At 47.2% G+C, this 25,291-nt stretch overlaps 1 protein-coding gene across 1 annotated transcript in view; it reads right to left on the reverse strand.

Annotated features, from left to right (window-relative positions):
* Positions 1–22,794, reverse strand: part of LOC146798555 (putative palmitoyltransferase ZDHHC24) — a 147,069-nt gene extending 124,275 nt beyond the window's left edge. The window contains exon 1 of the mRNA XM_085627985.1: positions 22,517–22,794. Coding sequence (XP_085484111.1) covers positions 22,517–22,794 — 278 coding nt within the window. The remainder of the gene's footprint in view (positions 1–22,516) is intronic.
* Positions 22,795–25,291: the final 2,497 nt, after the last annotated feature.

The raw sequence follows: 25,291 nt of genomic DNA on the forward strand, positions 1-25,291 counted from the left end.
GCAAGGTTCAGTTCATTTGTTGTTTTGCACATTAGGGCCACGTGCCTATGTTCTTCTAGCATATTGCAATTCGTGATGATGCTTTTAAAACAATTTTTAATGTAATGGTTTGTATGTGTATGTTTGTTCACAGCCTTGATGAAGTCCTTTTTATTGGACGAAACACGTTGGCTGGGCTGAGAAGTCTTTTTTGAAGAATAAAACTTGTTGCAACATACATTGGCTCCTGTGATTTCAATTGACTGGATGAAAAAGGAGATACATTTGGATATTCGATGGACTAATTAGCGGAAATATACTGAGCCGCAGTAAAAAGAGTTTATGCATCATCTAATTTTGCCTCAAGAGCTTCAACCTATACTTCTTATACAGTCCTGTTTTTACTAAAGGACTTTTCAGGCTTATGCAGACGAAGTTAATAAGAACTCTGATTGAACTGAGAGATTGTCATCTAAGGAACAACAGGTCAGAGTTGGAAAGGATGAAATTATGTTATTCAATACTGTTCGTTTGTTGAGAAACTTTCAGGAGATTACAGGCCCATCCTGGACCTCAAGAGATTAAATGCTTATGTCCAATGAACACCTTTCAAAGTGGTAACTCTGTAACTGATTTTTCCTTTGATTTCACAAGGGGACTTTTTAGCCTCCTTAGATTTATTAGATACATATCTTCATATCCCTGTTCATGAACATTTCAAAGATTTTTTCATATTTAAGTGTTTGGGGAAAACTGTCACTTTAGAGTTCTATCTTTTAGCCTGTCTATTGCTCTAAGAGTTTTCACTAAGGTTTTAGCCCCTTAACTGGTCTATTGCATAGTCAAGGTATAAATGTTTGCCTTACTTTTATGACCTACTAATTGGCGCATCTTCTTTCTCAAAGGCGCAACATCACATTGCAGACAACGTGCAGAGTCCTTCAAGACCATGGGTTCCTTCTGAACTTATAAAAATCGCAGAAAACACCCTTCCAGTTTCTCCCATATATAGGAGATGTTTTTCAGGCTCAGGAGACAAAGCTATACATTCCAGAGCAGAGAAGACAGAGGTCAACTCAATGGTAGAACAAACTACTGGAGACAAGTTCTGCATCAGCAAGGGAGTGGCTCAGAGTTCAGGGGAAGAGGGAATGGAGTCTTGCTTTGTGATACTTCCATGGTCCCGTCTGCACTTGTTCCCATTGGTTCAACACCGTTTAAAGTGCTGAAACAATTGATGGACTTCTAGAAAGTTATCCTAGTAGCTCAGTATGTGAGACAGGACTTGAACTGGTGGTTGATCCCGGACAATTTCAACAGAGGGTTCTCATTGATAAGTCCAGATCCGAGACTTATCACAACAGATGTCAGTCTGACAGGCTGGGGCAGGCAGTCTTAGGGGATCATTAAGTAAAGGGTCTATGGACTCAGGAGGAGAAGAAGAATTCCTCAAATTGGAGAGAATTAGCCACCATTTTGAAGTATCTCTAATCCTTTCAGGAAGTCAGAATAAGGACAGACTACCAGGTAGTCAAGGCATATATAAACGATCAGGGAAGGAAGAATGCAGATCCTGGCTCTCAAGAATTCTCAGGAAAAATGGTAAAAGACAAGGCCTGAGTTCTTTTGATTGCCCCATTTTGGCATTGTATACAGTGGTTTCCACTCCTGTGCAACCTAGCAATGGAGGATTCTTGGATTCTCCCATCCAATCCTTCCTCTCTGTGGGTACCTCTTCTACAATATCCTCCCTCTTGATAGTCAGGCTAGAGGCTTGAAACTTGAAAGGGCATTACTAACTCATCTAGGTTGTTCAGAGAGGTATTCCATTCAATTCAGCAGTCCAGAAGGCCTTTGACCTTTAAAAATTGTTCTAGGACAGAGCGTGGCCAAGGAGGCCAAGATGGCGGTTGAGCATTAACAAAGCTCCCACCACTGACTTCAATCCCTTCCCATCCTGCCTGACAGCAGCCATAGAGAAACCCCTTCCCTGTCTCCTGACATCTGTGGTGCCTTGAACACCCTCTTGGCACTCTTAGGGGCAGCGAGGTCCACGCTCCGGCAACCGACTGAGTGGATGGCAGCAGACAAAATGGCAACTCCAGTGCTGCTGCTCCGTGGCTTGTAAGCAACTTGACTCGTAGACGCTGTCCTCTGGCAGAGGGTGAGTTCGGGGCAATAGGGGACTGACGGTTCCAGATGGGACTAGTAAAAGATCCCTCCTATGCACAGATGGGCCCCCCTGGAATGCAGCTCAAGCTGCATGACTGCGGGTGGCAGCTCCACCGCCCCGGCTGGAGTTGAAGTTGGAACGGGGCCTGCGAGGTGGACTGCGATCTGAGCCGTGAGGCGACTGTCCAGCACATTAGGAAAGACGGCCTGTGGGCTTTCCAGGACCCTTTAAAAACCTTGCCCCGTATTGCCTGCTCGTAAAAGTGGCCGCCTACCCCTCTGGGCCTGCCAATGGCACGTTCGGAAGCCTCGACTGTGGAACACTGCTAGATTGCTCCTGCATGTCACAGAACCCGGCCAGAGAAAGAGATGTGCCCTGCACATAGAACTGCGCTTTGAGACCCTGGCAGCTGTGTAGCCCATGATTGCTGCTCGTATCTGGGGGTCCGTGTGCTGCAACATTGTCCCCTGATCCTAATCGGTCTCCCCCCATTGTGCTTTTGACTTTTGGGCTGTGTCCACCCCACAAACTGCACATTGTGTGATCCAGCCAGACAGCTCTCTTGTGCCTCCTGTGCACTGAGCCCTTTGAGGCAGGACATTGTTGTGGCTCACCTTCAACGTTGCTGCTCGGTCTCAGCTGGAAGTGCCCAGAAGACCGCAAACTGGACTGCACCTCAAATCAGTTGTCGGGCTCCCTGCTTGCGGGATATCGCAGTTCCGCCTCGGTGCTCCTAACTAGACACCACATACTGCTCGTGCTGCCATTGGGCAGGGTGGGTTGGTGCACCTGACCCTCTCACTGTTCCACTCGGACATCTTCTCCACCAAGACTAACCATTACGCTGCAACAGGATTGCTCAGGGGAAGTGGGACTGCCCTGGGACAGGTTGCTTGTGCTGCCTCCCACCATGCGGCCAGTCCCCATCGACCCCTCCCTCTACTATTGTTGACCGGGATCTCCCTGATGATGGGTCGCGGCATGCCTGCTCCACCCACTTCAGCCCAAACAAAAATGGAACAATATATGGTCACGACGTCGGACAACAGAGAGTCTGCTGAGGCCTCCTCCACCTGCGGTCACGCTCCACTCTGCAGTGGATCTAGGCACGATCCTCAAGGCGATTCACGAGGCGGTGGAGTCTAAGGTTGACGGCCTCCAAGTGGACCTTTCACTTCTGCACCAGGACCTGCACAGAGTGGCTGACAGAGTGACCGAAACAGAGATATGGATCTCCACAACAGAAGATGAAGAAGCTACACTTAAGCGTCAAGTATCCAAATTGATGACGTCAGTGGTGACCCTGGAAAGAAGGGCGGAGGATGACGAGAACCGCTCTAGGCATAATAATTTGCACCTTGTCGGACTACCTAAGGCTGTGGAGAGCTTAGAGCTGAGTTAAGTCCTCAAAACCTAGTTCCGATCCTGGGTACCAGCAGGTAAACTATCCAGCCTTTTTGTTATTGAGAGAGCACACCGGGCCGTAACTAAGAAGCTCCCACCCGGAAACCCACCCCGTCGAGTAATACTGTGGCTCCTCAAATTTCATGACCGAGATACAATCCTGCGTGAAGCTCAGAACTAGCCGGATCTCCGGCACCTGATCTCCAAGATAATGATTTTCCCAGATTACACAAGGTAGGTCCAACAGCAGCAGCGCTCCTTAGAGGAAGTGAAATGGAAAGTCTGCATTCTCAATCCCCACTATATGCTTCTTTTTTCAGCCCACCTCAAGGTCATTTTTAATCCTCAACCTATTTTTTGAAACCCCTGAACAAACCAGGGAATGGGTCGCAGAGAGACGATTGCCACGGTCACCGGAAATGAGGGATCGGCCAGATCCGGGGCCGCATGTGCGCCCCCCCACCGCTCCCTACTCGGAAGCCTGGGAGGAAGCACTTCAAATCTCGGACGTCAAGATCCAACTTATGGGAGGTGGGTACCTTGCCGAGCCCGCCTACGGTTGAGGAGACTCCAGTTGCTGTGGAACCTGACGAGACCCTTATGGCCACCCTGCAGCTCTTTGCCTCCCTGGACAATGTCCCTGGCTCTTCGACTTATCCTTCATCTTCCCCTCGCTATATCTGGAGGTGGTGGGGACCAGCAGCTAAATGTGACTGGCTGTAGACGCTCAAAGTGGTATTGTATGCCCCACCGCCTCATCCTTGGCCATGGGGGGAGGTGGGAGTAGCGGGGAATGTGCATAGCATATTATAATGCTTTCACTCTAAACTGGATTCCACAGCTGCATGCGGGTTATCTTCAATGGGGAGGTCACTTCCAGTTGATTGACTGAATGCTGTCAGGCGGCTTAAGGCCCAGCTGTCAGGAGTCAGTAGCAAAAACACCAACAAAGCCACTAACCCTTAGGATCGGCCAGCAGGGACGATTGCGTGGAGAGAGCCCCCTTCCTTCCCTGGGAACAACCCCACACAGTGGAATGTACACACCAGTGCGTAAAGAAGCTCCCCGGGAGAAAAGGGAATTGGAGAAAATAATAAACAATGCAGATTGCGGTATAGCGTCTGGGCTGTGCTTGGTAGGATGGGCCGCCCAGCGGCTAGTCAAGATCCCTCATGGGATGACTGCATGGGAAGGAAACAACAAAGAATGAAACGTGAGGGTAAGGGATGCCCATATTAACAATCATACAGCATTCCCCCTTACTGGTTTCCCAAGGATTCCTTACTCACTCAAGCATTCCACAATAGCTCCAGAAGTATATGTCCCAATGACCAAGAGTCCTGTCCTCTAAGGTCTCCAGAAACAGGAAAGAGGCTGTTACGTCACAACCCCTTCGTGGGACAGCCAGGAAAGAAAGGCAGGCGCGTGGGAAGAATCACCATAGAGTTTTCACCTGTATCTTCCCTGGAAGTCAATCTTCGCTGTTATCAGCACAGCAGGATCAGGAAGACAAGAAACCCAAAAATAACAATCCCCCTACAGAAACCGGGAGATTGTTCCTCTGAAGCACAAACAGAAATGGACGGGAGGATGTCAATCTACACCTCCCATTCCCGATAAGCCTAAATACCTGAAAGGGCGTCCACGCCCCGTAGTGTCCAAGGCACACAGGAATTCCAGCAGGGTTAGCCGAAAACAAAAAGTCACCTCGTAGGTTTCGAAATACATGGGAAGGCAGGAAACGAAGTAGCAACGGGCTCAGTGAAGGAAGGAGGGGACTCGAGCTCGACTTCCAGTGGGAAAACACCTTCCGCTAGCGCTTCCTCCTCCGGGGGGATGTCGGAGAGTTTGTAAAGCCCCGTTTACCCGCAGAGGCGGGCCCTTTTCGCCGTCGAATGGAAAGGCGGCTCCGGCCGTAATGCACGGGACGACGTCTCTTGGCATTCTGGGAGTTGTGGTTTTTCCGGTATCTTGCTTCTGTAGGTGGCGCCCTGTTCCCACTTGAACTCTGCATGCATACATTACAGGGGGAGGGAGGAGCTAACATACTGGGATGCCTTTCCTTGTTCAGGACCGTGACAGAATCCCCTCTCAAGGACCGCCTTCTCGGCGGTTGCCCTGGTTTGCCCGGGTGTTGGGTGTGGAATTGCTGCAACAACCTTGGGCAGTGCAGGTTGTTTACCGGTTCCCAGGTCCTATCTTCCACACCATACCCCTTCCAATCCACTAGATACTGTACTCTACCCCTCACAAGCCTAGAATCCGACAGCTCTCGGACCTCGTATTCCTCCTGCCCATCAACGTCTACTGGCAATGGTGTCGAAGGCAACCTCATATTGATTGGACAGGGCCTAAGTAAGGATACGTGGAACACGGGGTGGATGTTCCAGGTCTGGGGTAAAGACAACCTCACTGAAACAGGGTTAATGATTTGTTCAATGCCATAAGGCCCTACATACTTGGGAGCTAATTTACCCACCTCTTTTAGCTGTAAATTCTTCGTCGCTAACCACATCTTGTCTCCCACCTTATAAGCAGGTTTGGGGCTTCTTCTTTTATCTGCGTGATGTTTTTGCGTGGTCTGTGATGCCTCTAGTTGACGTTTAGCTTCTAGGAGCACAGCTCTGAGGTGGGAGTGGTGTTCTTGTATGGTGGGATGTTTTGAAACCACAGGCCATTCGAAAGGAAGTATGTTCGGATGGAAACCATATAGACAGAAAAAGGGGGAACACCACAGCGTGGAATGTTCGGCATTGTTGTAGGCAAACTCTGCTGTCCAGATAAGCGGGTACCAGGCCATGGTGTTTTGGAGGGTAAAACAACGTAAGTACTGTTCAAGTGTCTAGTTGAGGCGTTCCGTCTTTCTGTCCATTTGGGGGTGGTAGCTAGTGGACAAGCGGGCATCCACTCCCATAGTATCGCATAACGCCCTTCAAAACAGAGAGGTGAACTGAGTCCCTCGGTCCGTTATGAGTACTCTGGGTAATCCATGCACTCTAACCACATGCTGGAGGAAGACAACAGCAAGTTCGGCAGAGATAGGCAGTCGTTTCAGTGGAATAAAATGTCCCATCTTGGTCAAGTGATCGACTACCACGAGGATGGTAATGTACCCTTCACAGGGTGGCATTTCAACAATGAAGTTCATCGACACAGTATGCCAAGGGAGCGGAGGTATGGGAATCGGACGTAACAGTCCCGTGGGCCAGGAATGGCTGGCTTGCTTTGTGCACAGATGGCACAGTTTTTTAGGTAGTTCTTGGTGTTGTTTTTTAGTGTGGGCCACCAAAAGGATCTCTCAATACCGGCTATAGTTTTGTGTTCCCCTAAGTGTCCCCCTAACGTCGAGTCGTGAGCCCAAGCCAACACCTGTAGTTGTTGAGCTGTGTGGGGAACGTACAAGGCCTGGCGGTGGTAATAGAGGTTATCGTTTGTGGTTCTATGTTCCGGGTCTTCTTGCATCCAGGTGTGACCATCCACGTGGGTCAAGGACGTTTTCAGGTCGTCCAGGAAGTTTTCTGATGTGATCATCGCCAAGGTTACGTGCCAGAAGGCATCTTCACGGAGAATGGAAGGAGGTTCTTGGGGCATATCCTGTTCATGGTCCTTGGGTTAGTCTATTCTTGACAAAGCATCAGCCTTACCGTTCTGGGGTCCGGGTCTGTATTTTATGATGAAATCAAAGTCTGAGAAAAACAGAGACCACTGCAGCTGATGTGGTGTGAGGGCTCTAGCGGATTTCAGGAATAACCGATTCCGGTGGTCTGTGTATATCTCGATCGTGGGACAAGCTCCCAGGAGGTAATGCCTCAATTCCTCACAAGCCCTCTTGATGGCCAATAGCTCTTTGTCCGTGATAGAGTAATTTATCTCACTAGGGGTGAGTTTCTTGGAGTAATATGCCACTGGATGGAGCTGTCCTGTGTCGGGGTGTCTCTGTGATAATACACCACCAATGGCGTATTGCGACGCATCTGTTTCCACCACGTACGGCAGGCTCGGGTTTGGGTGCCGCAAAATATGAGCTTGGGTGAATCGGTTCTTCAACTCGTTGAAGGAATGTTCCGCTTCCTGGTCCCAGGTGAATGGGGTGTTCTTTTTCAGCAGACGAGATATAGGGTGTATTATCCTGGAGAATTCCTTGATGAAAAGTCTGTAGTAGTTTGCAAACCCAAGGAAGCTCTGTACAGCCTTGACGTGCTGGGGTGCCTTCCATTGCATGATCGCTTCAACCTTGCCCATGTCCATCTGAAAACCTTGTGCATTGATAACGTACCCCAGGAAAGCAACATCGTTAACGTGGAAAAGACATTTTTCTAGCTTGGCGTACAGTGAATGTTGTTGAAGCCTGTCCAACACGGCCTTCACATGAATCACGTGTTCTTGGGGGTAGAGGAGAAAATGAGGATGTCGTCTATGTACACGATGCAGAAAGTGTCCAGCACCCCCAAAGCACTTCATCCATGAAAAATTGGAATGCCGCCGGGGCGTTGCACAGCCCGAAGGGCATCAGCTGATATTCGTAGAGCCCGAATTTGGCCCTGAAGACTGTCTTCCACTCATAGCCCGTTTTGACTCTTACCAAATGATATGCCCCTCTGAGATCCAGTTTCGTGAAGACTCGTGCTCCTTTTAGCTGATCAAACAGCACCGGTAGCAAGGGCAGGGGGTATCTGTTCTTTATTGTTACTTTGTTGATCGCTCTGTAGTCGATGCATGTCCTCAATTCGTCGCAATCCTTCTTAGTTATGAAGAAGAGAGGTGATGAGGCTTGTGATGAAGAATGCCGGATGAATTCAGAAGCCAGATTTTCCTCTAGGTAGTTCTTGAGGTAGCGGGTCTCTGGCTCCGTTAAGGCATACACCTGGCTACAAGGGATGTCAGCTCCAGGCACGAGGTCAATACGACAGTCGTATGTCCGGTGAGGTGGTAATTGCGTCGCCATTGTTTGTCAAAGTCTGACCGGTATTTCTTGTAGACTTCTGGTAGAGCGGTAGAACATCAGTACCCGGGTTCCTCACATCCTTCTGCTAGGAGTCCAGTGTGCGTATCAGTGATAATGTCCGGGTGTGTGGGTTGCTTGAGACACTAATCCTTGCAATAACCAGAAGACAAGAACACCGTGCGGTCTGCCCATCGGATGACAGGATCATGAAGAGTCAGCCATGGCATGCCTAAGATTAAACGAAAGTGAGGGGGGCCTATAAGGTCGAACTGGATAGTCTCAAAGTGGTTCTCCCCCACTTGCATCGTAAGGGGGCAGGTATGATACCTCACTGGTCCTGATGTTAATGCCTTTCCGTCAACTGCTTTCACTATCTCCGGTGTGTCCTTGCTTTCGTACGGTACCCCGATGTTCCAGGCGTATTGCTGATCGATAAAGTTTCCGGTAGCTCCGGAATCCAAAAGGGCAGACACGTTGATGGAGTTCTCTTTGGACACCCACAGGGTAACACACACATTCATGTGAGCCACGGAAGGCTGAATAGTATTGGCAAGAGCTAAAGAGATCGTTTTGGTTCCTGAACCCAAGACAGAGACCCCCTCCTGTCTTGGGTTTTTCAGTTTTCCGTCGTTTGTGGAGATGCAAGTGCTTGCATCCTGAAGGTATTCGGCCTTTCGGGTAGCTTGGCTCTTGCTCGACACTCCCGGATGAAGTGCCCGCTTTTTCCGCAATATAAGCACAGCTTTTGCTGCCGTCTTTTTTCTCTCTCTTCGGTAGTGAGCGGGCCCCGGATTCCTCTGAGTTGCATTGGTTCCGCTGCTTCGGGTGTTCTTCGGTTGCTGGTTTAGGTCAGGGGAGGAGAAAACGTGTGTCGTTTCTGCTTCTGTCTCCCTTTCTCTCCTGTAAACCGTGATCCAACTGGACAGTGCGGTCAATTAACTCCTCACAGGTTTGAGGTAGTTGGACTACCTGCGATAGTATATCTTTTAGTTTGCCTCGCAGTCCCTGGTAGAACAGTGTAGTACGTTTCTCTTGAGGCCAGTCCGTTTCCACCAGGAGTCGATTAAAGGTGGTGATATAGGTCAACAAATCCTGTGATCCCTGCCGAAGTGCAGAGACATCATGTGTGACTTCCGATCGAACAACTTTCTCATCTCCAAACAAAAACTTTGAAAATCGTGCAAGACGGGATCGTTCCGTTCCATCAATGGGATAGTCCAACTAGCGGTGTTTGCCCCCATGTAGGACATCATGAAGGAGGTTTTGGCTGCATCCTCATGGAATACAGTAGGCTTGCAGAGGAAGTGCAACCTACATTGATTAAGGAATATCTCAAACTTCTTGGGGGTCCCCATAAAATCGTTCGGGTGGGGCCAGGGGTATGCCATGGATCTGTATGACATGGATGGTAGGAGTGGACCCGTCATGAGGTGAGGATGCTACTGGCACTGTAAAGATCCCAGGGCCCTGTGTGCCTCCCCCAGAGACTGGTGTGGTGGTAGAGACCGGAGGGGGAAGTGTCCATTCCCTAATATATGACCCTTTCCCAGTGCCTTTTCTAGCAATACCCGCTACCTCCCTACGCAAGCTACCCATCTCTTTTCTCAACTCCTGATTCTCCTGGCGAGAGGTATGTACCTCCTGCCGCCAGGCTCTCCAGCAATGAGGCTAAAACCACGTTGGTGTCCATTGTCCGGTCTGGGTAACTAACTTGGGCTTGACAATCTGTCAGGAGTCAGTAGCAAAAACACCAAGAAAGCCACTAACCCCTAGGATCGGCAAGCAAGGACGATTGCGTGGAGAGAGCCCCCTTCCTTCCCTGGGTACAACCCCACATAGAGGAATGTACACACCACTGCGTAAAGAAGCTCCCCGGGAAAAAAGGGAATTGGAGAAAATAATAAACAATGCAGATCGGGGTATAGCGTCTGGGCTGTGCTTGGTTGGATGGGCCGCCCAGCGGCTAGTCAAGATCCCTCATGGGATTACTGCATGGGAAGGAAACAACAAAGAATGAAACGTGAGGGTAAGGGATGCCCATATTAACAATCATACAGCATTCCCCCTTACTGGTTTCCCAAGGATTCCTTACTCACTCAAGCGTTCCACAATAGCTCCAGAAGTATATGTCCCAATGACCAAGAGTACTGTCCTCTAAGGTCTCCAGAAACAGGAAAGAGGCTGTTACGTCACAACCCCTTCGTGGGACAGCCAGGAAAGAAAGGCAGGCGCGTGGGAAGAATCACCATAGAGTTTTCACCTGTACCTTCCCTGGAAGTCAATCTTCGCTGTTATCAGCACAGCGGGATCAGGAAGACAAGAAACCCAAAAATAACAATCCCCCTACAGAGACCGGGAGATTGTTCCTCTGAAGCACAAACAGAAATAGACGGGAGGATGTCAATCTACACCTCCCATTCGCGATAAGCCTAAATACCTGAAAGGGCGTCCGGGCCCCGTAGCGTCCAAGGCACACAGGAATTTCGGCAGGGTTAGCCGAAAACAAAAAGTCACCTCGTAGGTTTCGAAATACACAAGAAGGCAGGAAACGAAGTAGCAACGGGCTCAGCGAAGGATAGAGGGGACTCACGCTCGACTTCCAGCGGGGAAACACCTTCCGCTATCGCTTCCTCCTCCGGGGGGTTGTCGGAGAGTTTGTCAAGCCCCGTTTACCCGCAGAGGCAGGTCTTTATCGCCATCGAATGGAAAGGCAGCTCCGGCCATAATGCATGGGACGACGTCTCTTGGCATTCCGGGAGTTGTGGTTTTTCTGGTATCCTGCTTCTGTAGGTGGCGCCCTGTTACCACTTAAACTCTGCCTGCATACATTACAGGGGGAGGGAGGAGCTAAGGTACTGGAATGCCCTCCCTTGCTCAGGACCGTGACACCAGGTTATGGGTACAAGTACTGCCATTTGAATTCCCTTGAGTTTTTATTCTTCTTTCTTGCTTTCGCTGTTCTAAATTATGTTTTGTTTGTGGGAGACAGATGCTTCAGGGAGGAAGTATGGGTGTGGGAAGTTGGGGGGACTTATGTTGGTTTCTGTCGGATTGCTACTTTGTTATGAGTTTGTTCTTGCCTTTCAGGTATTCTTTTCTGGAGCTCTCCAATGCAGCATCTCTGACTTCTTAGCTGTCCCTGTCCTTGAATGGTCCCCAAGTGTCCTATATTTACCATACCACCTTTCCCTATGATTAAGATTATCTATTTGAATGTTAATGGTCTCTTAGACCATGTAAAGAGATCTGATGTGCTGCCTTATTTCAAGTGATACAACCCAGATGTAGCCCTATTACAGGAAACACATCTGCTGGGCTCCCACTGCCCCTTCCCCGGTTGATTAGGCAATGATAGAGTTTTTCACTCGAGCTTCACCAGAGGCTCAAGGGGAGTCATCCTGCTATTGCTTAAATCCCTTCCAATGACAGTGATCAAAGTACATGAGGATCCCCAGGGGAGGTATGTGGGGGTTATAGGACATATGGCTGCCAAACGCTATAATTGTATCTCTTGTCATACTCCCCCACAGCTGCTGCAACCAACTTACAGACACTCTGAACCCTAATAGTGCTCCGCCAGGGACTAACCTTGTGGGAGGAGACTTTAATGCAGTTCTGGAAGCGCCAACCGAAGGGTGCGTTCAGCATGTTTAGTGGTCTGGGCAGACTCCTTAGGCCTTTGCCAAGCATATCGTTTATGGCACCCATTGCTACGGTCATATACACATCAATCCACAGCCCATAATACAGAATCACAGATTGACCTGCTGTGGTTGCCGGCAACCGATCTCCTATAGCTGTGGTACATCCAGATTCTCCCACGTGGTGTATCAGATATTGTCCCCCTCCTTACCGAGTGAGGTGCCCAGCCGCAGACTTGGCACCCAGTCTGGAGATTCAACGTGTGACATCTAAAGGACCCCAAGAAAGCCTCTTTCGTAGAGGAGGAGCTGCAAGCCTTTATTCGAACAAATGAGGGCTCTGTATACTCGGCACCAACGCTGTGGGCCTCGAGCAAAACCCAATCTTAGGGGGCTACTTAAAGATTATGTGAGACGACAAGAATCTCTAAAACAAGTGTAGGTGACAGATCTAGAGGCCCAAATTCTTAGTTTGGGGCACCTCCTGGCAATAGCATGGTCTAAACTGCGACAGGTCTCCCTTGAAGAGGTGAAGCAGTGCTGGAGAGCCTCGACCCAAAGGGTGTATGAGTTTGGGGATATGTCTGGTAAGCTGTTGCGTATTGGCTGGCGATCCGTAATATATCCACTAGAATAGTACTCGCCGTTAGAGACATAGCTGGCAATCTCCAGGAAGATCTGCCGGGGATTGTTCTTGTCTTTGCAGCATTCTATTGGGACCTGTATGCAATGTGTCCATCACCCCATCAGAGACTGAGAGACCCATTCTTTGAGACATTCCACTGCCCTCAATCCTGCGTTTCCTGGCACACGAGTTACACCATTTAATGACAGAAGAGGTCGACCAAGCCATATCCGGACTCAAATTGGGGTAAACCTCTGGTCCAGACGGTTTCCCATTGAATACTATAAAAGACACCGTACCATTCTGACACTCCACTTGCTGGCCTTCTATGCGGAGGCGTTACGACAGGGGTCGTTCTCCCAGACCTAGACTGTGCCACTATTGTTGCTATATCTAAGGCCGGAGTTCCTACAGACTGCTCCTCCTACCGCCCGATCTCGCTTAATAATGCAGACATCAAGGTTTTTGCTAAAGTCCTAGTGACTAGGCCTGGACGGGGAACTACGCTCTGTTCAGAGCTCGCGGAGTGCAGGGGAGTTTTTTCCCCGCTCACGATCGCGAATGGTAAGTTCGCGATCACGAGCGGTAAGTACGCGAGCGCGAGCTGCTGCTCGGGTAGAATTTCTACCCGACCAGCAGGAAAATCAGCACAAACTGCAGTTTGCAATGCACTCCGTCACTCGTGTAACTTTGTGGAGTTTTTTTGTAACTTTGCGGAGTTTTGCTAAACTCCGCTAACTACGCCCAGGCCTGCTAGTGACTCAGTTGACCCGAACCCTGTCCCACCTTATTCACCCAGACCAGTATGGTTTTATACCCAGCAGAAGAACCTGTCACTGTATTCGCCAAGTGCAATTTCTTCCTTCCCAAGCACATTGCCTGAACTGTAACCTGGCCCTCCTTCTGGTGGACTTTTGTAAGGCCTTTGACACAGTCTCCTGGCCCTTCCTTGACACGGTCCTCCTGCGAGCAGGCTTGGGACCACTATTTCACAAAATGGTGCATCTCCTGAATATCACCCCCATGGCTCAGGTCTGTGTAAATGGGATTTTCTTTAACTAGATCTATGGAGGCATACGTCAGGGCTGTCCCCTATTCCCACTACTATTTGACCTGGTTAATGATCGGATAGCGCTCTACATTGATGGCATTTTCCTCTTACTCTGTGACCCCCAGGCCTCTGGTCCTTGCTGTCTGGAGATATTTTCACTTATGAAGAGGTCTACGGTCTTCAGGTTAATGCGCGTAAATCCTTATTCGTGGAGGTGACAGGGAATGCTGCGGAACGACACTGGTGCCCTGATGTACCTCTGCGGCAGAACTCCTTTAAGTACCTGGGGATTCATATCATGCCTCCTGGACTTGGCCTGGGCCCTTAATGTCCAACAATTAGCCTTGTCCCTTGACCGTGACCTGCGCTGCTGGTGCCAACTGTCCCTTAACCCCATGGGATGCATCGAACTCTTTAAGATGATATGTCTCCACGCTATTTGTACCTCTTAGCAAATCTTTCTTATCAAATCCCCACATCCTTTATATGGGCTGGTAAACGCCATTGGGTGATGTTCAGCTCAGCGCAGAAGTCTCCCTTTGACGGTGGTCTTGGGGTGTCAGACATCTACGGGTACTATCTAGCAGTGCAAGTGATTCCCGTCAATGAGTGGTTTGCAGGTGGCTGGGATCACCCTGTCTTCCTCTTGAAACTTCACCTACTGGGCTTTGAGGGGCTCCTTGACTTGCTTTAATGTGGCCGAATGCCCCCAACGACGCCACCCTGCACCCAGGTGGCAGTACGTTGTCAGAGGGCGGCATTAAGCTTTATTCAATGGGACCGCCGCCTGATGGGAAAACCCCCCTTTGACAAGGCACATGGCCTCAACAGCTCTCCAGACTTGAGGGCTTTGCCCAATGGGACGGATAGGAATTATGTACTTGGGCGATGTCTACCAGGGGGTAATTTGAAGCCCATTCAAGATTTGAGAGCTCATTATGCCATGTCCCACACACAGTTCTTCCATTTCCTTCAGCTACGCCATTCCCTGTGGACCCACCTCCCCCCAGATGCCCAGCTCCCGAACTATAGTCCTTTTGAGGCCAATGGTGCGCCTCGGTAGGGGAGAAATATCCATGTTTTACCATTCCTTGATTATCAATGCTCCTGATAACTTTGCTTCCCTTAGACAGAAGTGGATGGGCTGAGGGGATAAGCTGGATGATGATGATTGGAGGCAGGCACAACTGGCTCCCCGGAGCTGGAGGTGTCTTCACAACTACGCATGTACCAGATCAGTTACCTGCACGCAACATATCTTTCCTGAGTGATATCTGTGATTTACCGTTCCTTGATTATCAATGCTCCTTATGGCTTCACTTCCCTTAGACAGAATTGGGTGAGCTGTGTGGACGAGCTGGATGATGATGATTGAAGGGAGACATATCATGATCCACATCAACTACCTGCACGTGACATATCTTTTCTGTTGCCATATGCAAAGTATAACCCCGACCACTCAGGCTACATGCACACGCTGCAGTCTCCCTGCTGCCTACTTCTATTTTGTGGCATGGGTCTGCCCGGTGCTGCGCTCCTTTTGGGACGGGTTGGGTTGAGAGATCTTGATGGTCCTGGAACTCTCAATTGACTTGGGCCCCGTATGACACTGCTGGGGCTCCTGGGGAAACAGGGGGACCACACTCCGAGAGGATCTTTATCTGGTAGCCAAAAGAGATGTTGCCCGCCTGTGGGGGCAACCTTCATTCCCCTTGATCCCGCTGTGGCATAAGGGGATTAATTTGTGCGCCCAACAAGAAAATCAGATATTTGAGTGTTAGAAATGGGGGGTCTCTAGTTGGCAATGGTTTGCACCTTTGTCCAAGTAGAGACCCTTCTTCCTAGTCAGGATAAGGGGGATACACTACTGAAATAACCCCTGCTCACCCTCTTGGTAGCTTGGCACGAGTAGTCAGGCTTATCTCAGTGCCAGTGTATAAATCATTTGCACATAACCAACAGTAATACAGTGAAAACACTACAAACGGCCACCACACCAGTTTAGAAAAATATCCAATACTTTATATATATAAACCAAGATCCAACACACAGTACTTGAAATTATGCACTTTGCAAGAATGACTTTAAAATGCAGTTCCTCAGAGTCAGTAGCTCCGTCCGGGGCTACGGCAGTGCTGAAAACAACAGAATCCAACAATATATGTCCGACCGTGTCGGTCGTGGGGTCGGTAGACTCGTAAACAGTATATTTTCGTTGCGGCTGACATGTTGGTGCAAGTCGGTCGTGGCAACCATTGCGGTTGTGATGTTAAGCGTGCAGGCAGCTGCTCAGTGATGGCGGTCCAGCGGCGTCGGTGAGACCAGGGCTGCGATGAGGAGTGAAGGTGGTGCTCGTTGCGGTGCTGGCAGATCGCGTTGCAGGCGAGAGAGCCGGTTCCGGGGAGTTGGCATCAGTCGGTCCGGACTACGGTGTGGGACAGGGCGGTGTATCGTGAGACTTAGGAGCAGTGCCCCAAAGCCATGGTGCAGTCAGAGTGTTGAAGTCAGCAGGCGGCGACCAAGTCAGTGAGACCAGGGTGGTGAAGTGAAGCAAGGCGGTGCGGAATGTGGTGCCCACAGGTCAGGGTGCAAGCAGTGGCTCGTGGCGGCGGCAGTTGTCGTTGGTGATACCAGGGTTGCGGTGCAAGATGCTGCAGTGCCCTTTGCGGTGCCTTCAGGACACGGAGCTGGCGACGGAGTCGGTGACGGAGTCGGCTGCTTTCCCCCCTCTGTAGCAGCAGTTCCAGAGTCAGTACCCAGAGGCCAGTGAAGTCCTTTCACTCCCTGAGACTTCAGAACAGGAGGCAAGCTCTACTTCAAGCCCTTGGAGATACTCAGCACAAGTTAAGAAAGTTCAGTCCAGTCCTTTCACTGCCCAAGGCAGCAGCAGCCACTGCAGGCCAGCCCAAAACAGCAGTGGGCTGTACTCCGCCTAACAGTTCTTCCAGCTCTTCTTCTTGTCAGGTTCCTTGATTACAGCCAGTTCTTTTGATGTGTTTTATCCGGCTGAGACTTCCAACAGGAGGCAATCTCTACTTCAATCCCTTGGAGAAAACTCTAACAGAAGGATGATGAAAGTACAATCCAGTCATTTCCCTGCCCAAGACCGAAGCAGCAAGCAGCAGGCCAACACAGCAGAGCACGCAGCAAAGTGGCAGTTCCTCCTGACAGCTTTTCCAGCCTTTCTTCCTGGCAGGTTCCTTAGTTCAGCAGTAATCTGAAAATCTGGGGTCTGGGACCCAATATTTATACTGACTTTCTCTTTGTTCTCTTGTGGTACAAAGGCTCTGTGCTCAGTCAAAACAAGTTCTATCCTCTCTGGTCCAGCTTCATGGCAGGAGGTGGAGGCAGCATTGTGTACGGCAGACCAGGCCCATTCAGGTGCAAGGAAATCTCCTTTCCCTACTCTAAATGCAGCCCATGTCTATTCAGCCCAGCCCTAGCTCATTCAGGAAAGGCAGGACACACTTCACCTCCCCCACCCCCAATCTTAAAGGATATTAGGACACAGTTGAAGAAGTCTGAGGATCGCATAAAACTCCTAGAAACAGAATATGAGACCGCTCATAGTGCACTCACTCTCAGCCATCTGCGGGAAGAGATTAGTAACTACAACACACTGGCTGAGGCCAAAATAAAATACACGTCCCGACGCCACAAGGCGCGCACGGTAGGAGAGGGTGGCAGACCCGGACGAATGCTAGCGCAAACAATTCGCACAGAGCACAAACAACACATCGTTATGCAAATAGAGGATGATGAGGGCACGATGCATTATGATACTCAGGGCATCCTAAATACGTTTGCCGACACATACAGCGAATTTTACAAAACGCAGCACACAGTACCAGGGCCTGAAATTATGCACTATTTAGAAGATATAGCATTGGTATGGTTATCAGACGCCCACCGTGAATACTTGGCCCAACCCATTACGGAGGAAGAAGTTTTGCTAGCCATAAAGCTTTGCCCAATGGTAAGTCACCTGGTCCTGATGGATACACGGGTGAATTTTACAAAGCCTACTCTGATTTATTAATCCCACATCTGCTTGAGATGTATGACGAAGCTTATAACAATAAAATTCTCCCCCCCAACATTGCGTGAAGCCCTCATAGTAGCACTGCTGAAGCCTGATAAAAGTCCTGATAAAGCAGAATCATATAGACCCCTATCGTTAATCAGCACGGACGTCAAAATATTGGCTAAGATTATTGCTACTAGGCTACAGCCACTCATGCCTACTATAGTTCTGCCTGACCAATCTGCAGCTCGTTCCACTGCACATAATCTGCGCACCATATTTGCCCTACTACATCAACTTAATCTGGAGTTGCAGGCTGTGGCGGTGCTGTTAGACGCAGCCAAGGCCTTCGACTCTGTCGAATGGACTTATATGTTCACCATTTTGCAGAAAATGGGCCTACCACCCATGTTCCTCAACTGGATAGCCCTATTATACAATCAACGTACTGCCCGCGTCAAGGTTAATAGACACATATTGGCAGCCATACCCATACAACGCGGGACCAGACAAGGCTGTCCATTATCCCCTCTACTGTTTGCTATTGCATTAGAGCCTTTTGCCTGTAAAATACGTCAGAAATATGGACACACGGCATTGCGATTCAATTTAAGGCCTATTAGCATATCATTATATGCAGACGATATGGTACTGTATTTAAGAGATCCCAAAGACAACCACTTACCTCTCTTGAGGGAATATATACAATTCGGTCGCTATTCGGGCCTGCAAATTAACTGGGGAAAGTCAGCGGTGGTTCCATTGACGGCAAGTACCAGAGCACCACAAATGGAATTCCCACTTGTATGGCAGGTAGATCCCATTAAATATCTTGGAATTTGGATACGTAGAGACCCTGAATTAATACTTAGATATAACTATGGCACTACCATAGACCGCATGGAAACACAAATAACCAGATGGATAACCCTTCCTCTCTCTATGGCCGATAGGATTTCATTAATAAAGATGGTATTATTACCCAAGCTCCTATATCTCTTTATCAATATACCAATACCTCCTCCCGCTTCAATTTTCAAGCGGCTACGCACAAATTTCGTTAAACTGATCTGGGCTGGTAAACAAGCGCGTATCAGTCTTAACACTATGTCACTTCCGTATGCTTTGGGCGGATTCGCAGTCCCAGATATATTTCTATATTATCTTTGCGCTCAGGCGCAATTCGCATATTTTTGGTATCACCCGGTACAGTATTTGCCACACCTTGCTGTGGAAGATGGGGATGCTGACCCAGTCCCATTATCCAGTATTCTCACGCATACGGGGCCACACTTAACGCAGCAGGAAATAAACACGATACACACAACCTCACAAGCCTGGCAACGCATTGGTCAGTTAGCGAATAAAACGCCTCTATATGCTCCGAATATGCCATTGACCCATCACTCCGCTTTGTCAGTCACACTGGAAAAGAAGAGCATGTTACTCCTAGAACAGGTAGGCATAGCACAAATGAGAGATCTCTACCAGAATGGGACGTTTATAACTCCCGCAGATTTGTCTTACATTAGCAACCAATCACTTTTATTCCGATTTCTTTATTACAGATTAAGGGCCGCTGTCCGGGAACTGTACCCCTCCTATCCTGCCGAACCTCCCACATTGAAGTCACTGCAAATGTTAATAACCACCGCCAGCCACTCCAACGTAATTTCACGACTATACCGGTTGATACAAACGGACATTGGCACACAGGCTCTCAAGGCACGCGATAAGTGGAACGAAACCTTAGACACTCCCCTCACGGACGATGACTGGACATCATGCTGTACACTCATCACACTACTAACACCAAATGGAAATCTGCGCATCTTCCATTATAAGTATAACCACCAAGCATATCACACACCAGTTAAATTATATAAATATGGATTGCGTGATACTGCGAATTGTAAGAGATGTGGCTCCGATCGGGCAGGCTTCTTCCACCTTGCCTGCGCCAAGATACGGCAATTCTGGGAGGCGGTGATTTTCCATGTAGGGACTCTCATATCCTGTAAGATCTCCTGCACACCACAGTTATGCTTATTGGGCCTTCGTATACCTGCAAAGTCAACTAGGAAGAAACTGGTTGCCATAATGTTGTTATTAGCTAAACCTAGTATAGCCATGTGCTGGGATAGCAAGAAAACCCCCACACTAACCTGCTGGTGGCTAGATGCTGTCTATTGTAGAGATAATTTTGTTATATACGCTGAAGAATTGCCAACTGCTTCCAAGCCGTTAGATATTTGAGAACCACTTACTGTATATTTACGTAAACATCCAGACATGCTTCAGACTAACCCTTAATTTACATAGTTGTATTTTTTTTTTTATAGAAATGCTGCAGAGCCATGCACATGTGAAACTGAATACTGTAGGGGGATGCGATGTATAGGACTCCTCTTTTTGTACTATGCTTGTCAGATTTGTAATAACTGTGATTGCCACTATGTACGATTATCAAATGTTTAATAAACAAAATTATTTTCAAATAAAAAAATGTTTTAAAAACCACCCCCCAGCGGCTGTCTGAGAGTATGTGCATCCCCAGCCCTTGTCACTCCAAAGCGAGACAATCAATCCACAAACCACCAGAGGCACACAGCATGGCTAAGCAAGAAAATACCCACTTTCTAAAAGTGGTATTTTCAAACAAACAATTTAGAAATCATCTTTACTAAAAGAATATATAATCTGAGTTCAGTCATACTAAACTCCATCTTTCTATCTTGTCCCAATGGGAAGTTATACTTGTAAGATCTTACAAAGTATTCCCCATTCTAACTTATGGGACAGGTTGCCTTTCAATAGTGAAAAGCTAAATACACTGTACTTCACTATCAGGGCATGTCACACACACCAGCACATGTCCTATCTTTCACATACACTGCACCATGCCCACAGCTGTACCTTTGGACTACCTTAGGGGTGTCTCATATGTAAGAAATGGGAAGGTTAGGGCCTGGCAAGTGGGTGCACTTGCCAAGTTGCCATTGCAGTCACAACTGCGCGCAGACACTGCAGTGGCAGGTCCGAGAACCTTTTGCAAGTCTGCTTGTGTGGGTTGCACAATCAGTGCTGCAGGCCCACCAGCATCATTTCATTTACAGGCCCTGGGCACACACAGTGCACTGTACTCGGGACTTAAAGGTAAATCAAATAACCAATCCAAAAACACAATTTACAAGGAGAGCATATGCACCTTAGCACTTATCAGAATTGGCAAAGTGCCCAGAGTCATAAAACCAACAAAAACAGGGTCAAAAACAGGAGGCCATAAAGTCTGGGGGTAAACCCGCTGAAGAAGCCAAGTCCAACAATGAGGCACATGGCTGTCCTCATAAACATGATAAAGTACGGGGAAGTGGTGGTCTTATTATGGATTACCGTCATGAGGCGACTGTTTTTCGAAATAACGGTCTCATGTATTGTTGTAGCCCGAAATTGCTCTGCTCTTCACAAATGTATCGCTTTAGATGTTGCTTTCTTTGTACACACAATAAAAATTGGTTAAACAAAAAATAATCTAAGAATTGGAGAAATTTCAAAGGTTGGTGTTCAGCTAGGGGTTTAACAGCTGCTTCCTGCGCCCCTCCTTGAATCCTAGATTTATTAAGACATGTTTTTTGCTTGCGTTGCAGTTTAAACCTTATGCAGTCAGTGGGTAGCTGTTAAAGCCTTGAGGGAGGCGAAGGTCTTGGCTGTTGAGAATCAGGTCAATAGGTTGCTAAAAGGTTTTGCAAACAATACGTAAAAAAGTAATGTGGGAGTACAGCTGATGCAGTGTTTTTCACCCAGAGTCTAAATGTCAGGGTAAAATGGTAAAAAACATCTGCCATTAGAACGATTCCCACATGTTACTCCCCATTCGTTTACAATCAGTAGTAAATCTCGAGCCCCATACCCGAAATACCCAATCCTATCATATCAATAATTTGGGGGTGGGTGAGAATACTGTGCCGAATTCCAGCTAACTTGTAATGGGCACACAGGAAAATTGATATGCCTAAAACAAGAGGAATTGACAAGGAAAATCAATAGCAAAATTGATAATCGGGGGACGCAGAGTCACTTGAAAATTTATTAGAATATCTTAAGAAACCAGAGAAATAATATGGGTGACAGAGACAAACATGCAATGCAAAGGAGACAGAAGGACAGAACATTTAGTAGTGAGATATATGTGCTGAGGACCATAAAGAAACTCTACCAGAAGTAGGCCAGAGACAAGGGAGTACTTCAGAAAAGACAGGAACATCTGGAGACAACACAGGATGTTTATCATTGCCACCTTACTCCTCTGAGTCCTTTTTTGTTAAACAGGTAGAAAAGTTCTAAGAAAAACCTCTGTCAGTATTTTGCAGTACTAGTTGTACTGATTCAGTATACAAAATTCCTTTTAGTGTGTTAAAGGTCAATGAAACAGTTTAAAAAACAATCACTCAAACTGTTATCCCACCCATTCCTCCACTGACTATATGCCTCAAGGCACTAATTTGCTACTTTTAGAAATTAGTTGTGTGTTTATATCTGGCATCTCACTGACTATGACAGAAATGTTCTAAAAAGGAGATGGGTCCCTGTCCTTGGACAAGGAAACATGTACACACAATTAGTACTTTTCACAATTCACTTTCAACATTCTCCATCATTTCTTTCCATACTCACTCCCAGCCTTGCCCGACCGAGCAGTCCATCAGTAGAATCCCTTTGATGCTAGGGTTGGTTTGCATGAACTTCACCACATTCCCAAACGTATTCAGAAGCAGGAAACTCATCAGGAGAAAATGGCCAGCTTGGAACGCATCTAGTACTGTCTCCTGCTCTTGTACATGAAGGAGAAAGACCTCCAGTGCCACAAAGGCAATCACCCCAAGGGTGACGCACAATGGCAAATGAAGAGTGGTTTTGAAGTGTTTGGAGCTGCTGGTAAGCTTTGTCCCCATTGTGATCTGCAGCTAAACAAAAATGAATCTCAACTGAATTTAGTGCTTAATAACAAGATGTATACAACAAATCAACTATATACACTCATTATAGACAATCAAATACATATGGTTAGTCTGAGAAGGCAGATTTGGTAAGAAACATTCTGATGTCAGACTGAGAATGAAGATGAGAACTTTTTTAGTTAAACACCCTATAGGGTTCGACTACCAAGACATCAAATTGTATAAAGGGCTTAGGGCTTCAACATTTTGTGGCACCGTCATAACCCCTCAAATTATTCTGCCTTATGTCTTTGCTTTATTCACTGTAAAAGCTTAGTTATAGTTAGGAAAACTTGTTTTCCCTATACAAACCAAGCTTAAACTACACATACTTAAAAAATTCTACAGGTATAGTTATAACTTTCATTTACAATGTATCCACCACCTCACATTATTATAGGTAGAGCACCTTGTTACAAACTCTTTTCAGCTTGCTAATTCAGTATACAGGAGAGTGTTGTAAAATCTATTTTCATAGAGTGGAGTTTTATAGATTGGAATAGAGTGGAGCAGAGTGTAGTGGTGTAATGTACAGTGTAATAAAGTGTTATATAGTGTAGTGGCATGGTGTCTGATATAGTGGAGTCAAGCAAAGTAGACTGGAGTAGCGAGTTTTACAGTGGACTGGCGTGTCAAACAGTAGTGTAGGGTGTCGTAGAGTGTTTTAGAGTGGAGTGGGGTGAAATAACGCGTCATAGTGGAGTATCGTCAAGTGGGGTTTCGCAGAGTACAGTGGAGGAGAGTGTTGTGGAGTGGCGTGCTATGTTATATCATCATAATCTTTATTTCAGATCTCCAGATCATAAAAGTACATTCACATAAAAACATAAAACATTTTGTTGGGAAGATTAAAAATCTATTAATATCATTCTTTGCTCTATTTAAAAAACTTTGTGTTTAGACCACGACCATTTAAAACTATCAATATTTATCAAATAGCTATCCTTGAATTGTGGTATTTTTATATATGACAACAAGGTAAGCTATATGTTATATTTCCTACAAGTCATAAACTATGATAAGTTATGGGTGTGCAATAAAGTGCTATGTGACAAGAAACACCACTTCTACCAACCATATTTTCGAGAAGATCGAAGTGAAGTTAGGCTTTACTGATCTGTCATGTTTAACCCTACTGGTTGACCTACATCCTGTTCACTTATTTGACTACTGAATTGTGTAAGTGCAGGCATGATTTGCATTTTTTACGTATTAACCACATCCAGCCCAGAAATTTGGCAACTGATAATACACACTGCTCGCTTGTGTTTCAGTACAGTATTCTTTAGTGCAGAGTTACCGCTCTTAGTGCCCATATTTTTACATAATGGCTCTAACCATTTTTTTCGTGGGGCCTCATAGGCAGGGCAAACGAAAAGTATATGCGAATAAGTCTCCTCTTGCTTTACACTTAGTTGACATCTACTGTCATCTGTATTGTTCCATTTGTGTGTGAAAGACTTTAAAGGTAAACTGCCCACCCAAAATTGGAAGTATAGTCTTCTGTTTAAGTGCTTGGAGATGAAATCCCAATATGGTTCATACAGGGGAGATTTGAACTCTGGGAGTCTACCTGTCAATGCTGAACTCTCTGTGGTTCTTATGATGTCAGTTATGGTCATAGACCAGTATAGCTCTTTCATTTCCCTTTTCAAGAGGAACCGTTGGCCCATGGGATCCTCCCATAAGTGTCTCAAGCCCATTTTTACCAGTGTGCATTTAACTTTTTGCAACCAGCTGATCTTGCATGTGGTGTCAGCTTGCCGGACATCCTTAAGTGCTACAGCATAATTTATTAGCTTAGGGGTAGTCCATAGTCTACGCCAGTATGCTATTGGACGGAATCTCGCCACCACATCCAATGATTTACATCCTAGATCGTAATACAAAGGCTTTAAAGGGGTATTTTGCGGGAGACCTGTGATGCCTCTTAAAAACGTATTTTGGGCTAGGACAAATGGTGTCAAATTTTCAAAGCCCTATAATTCCGAACCATGAAGTATTGAGGTCATAACTTTGGTATTACAAATCTTTAGGGCAAGGCTAGTTGGCTTTGTAAGTGATGTTATATAGTTGAGTGGCGTTTCATAGAGAGAAATCGAGTGGCATGTCATTGAGTGTCATACAGTGTAGTATAGTGGTGTAGAGTGGATGGGCACAGAGTGGACTAGAGTGTCATAGTGTTAGTACAGTGTTGTAGAGTGGAGGTGCACACAGTGGAGTAGACTGTAGGATAGTGAAGCAGCATAGGGCGGAGTATGGCACAGAGGTATTGTGGAGTATATTAGAGTGGAGTACAGTGGAGTGGAGTAGTGTAGAGTGGAGTAAAGTGTAAAAGAGTGGTGGCATGGAGTACAGTAGAGTAGAGTGATATAGCATACAGTTGAAAGAAGCATCATAAATTGGAGTACCATGTTGTACAGTAGAGTGTAGTGTCATAAGGTATTATAAA

Source organism: Triturus cristatus, chromosome 9 (genome assembly GCF_964204655.1).
Source record: "Triturus cristatus chromosome 9, aTriCri1.1, whole genome shotgun sequence".
NCBI lineage: Eukaryota > Metazoa > Chordata > Amphibia > Caudata > Salamandridae > Triturus > Triturus cristatus.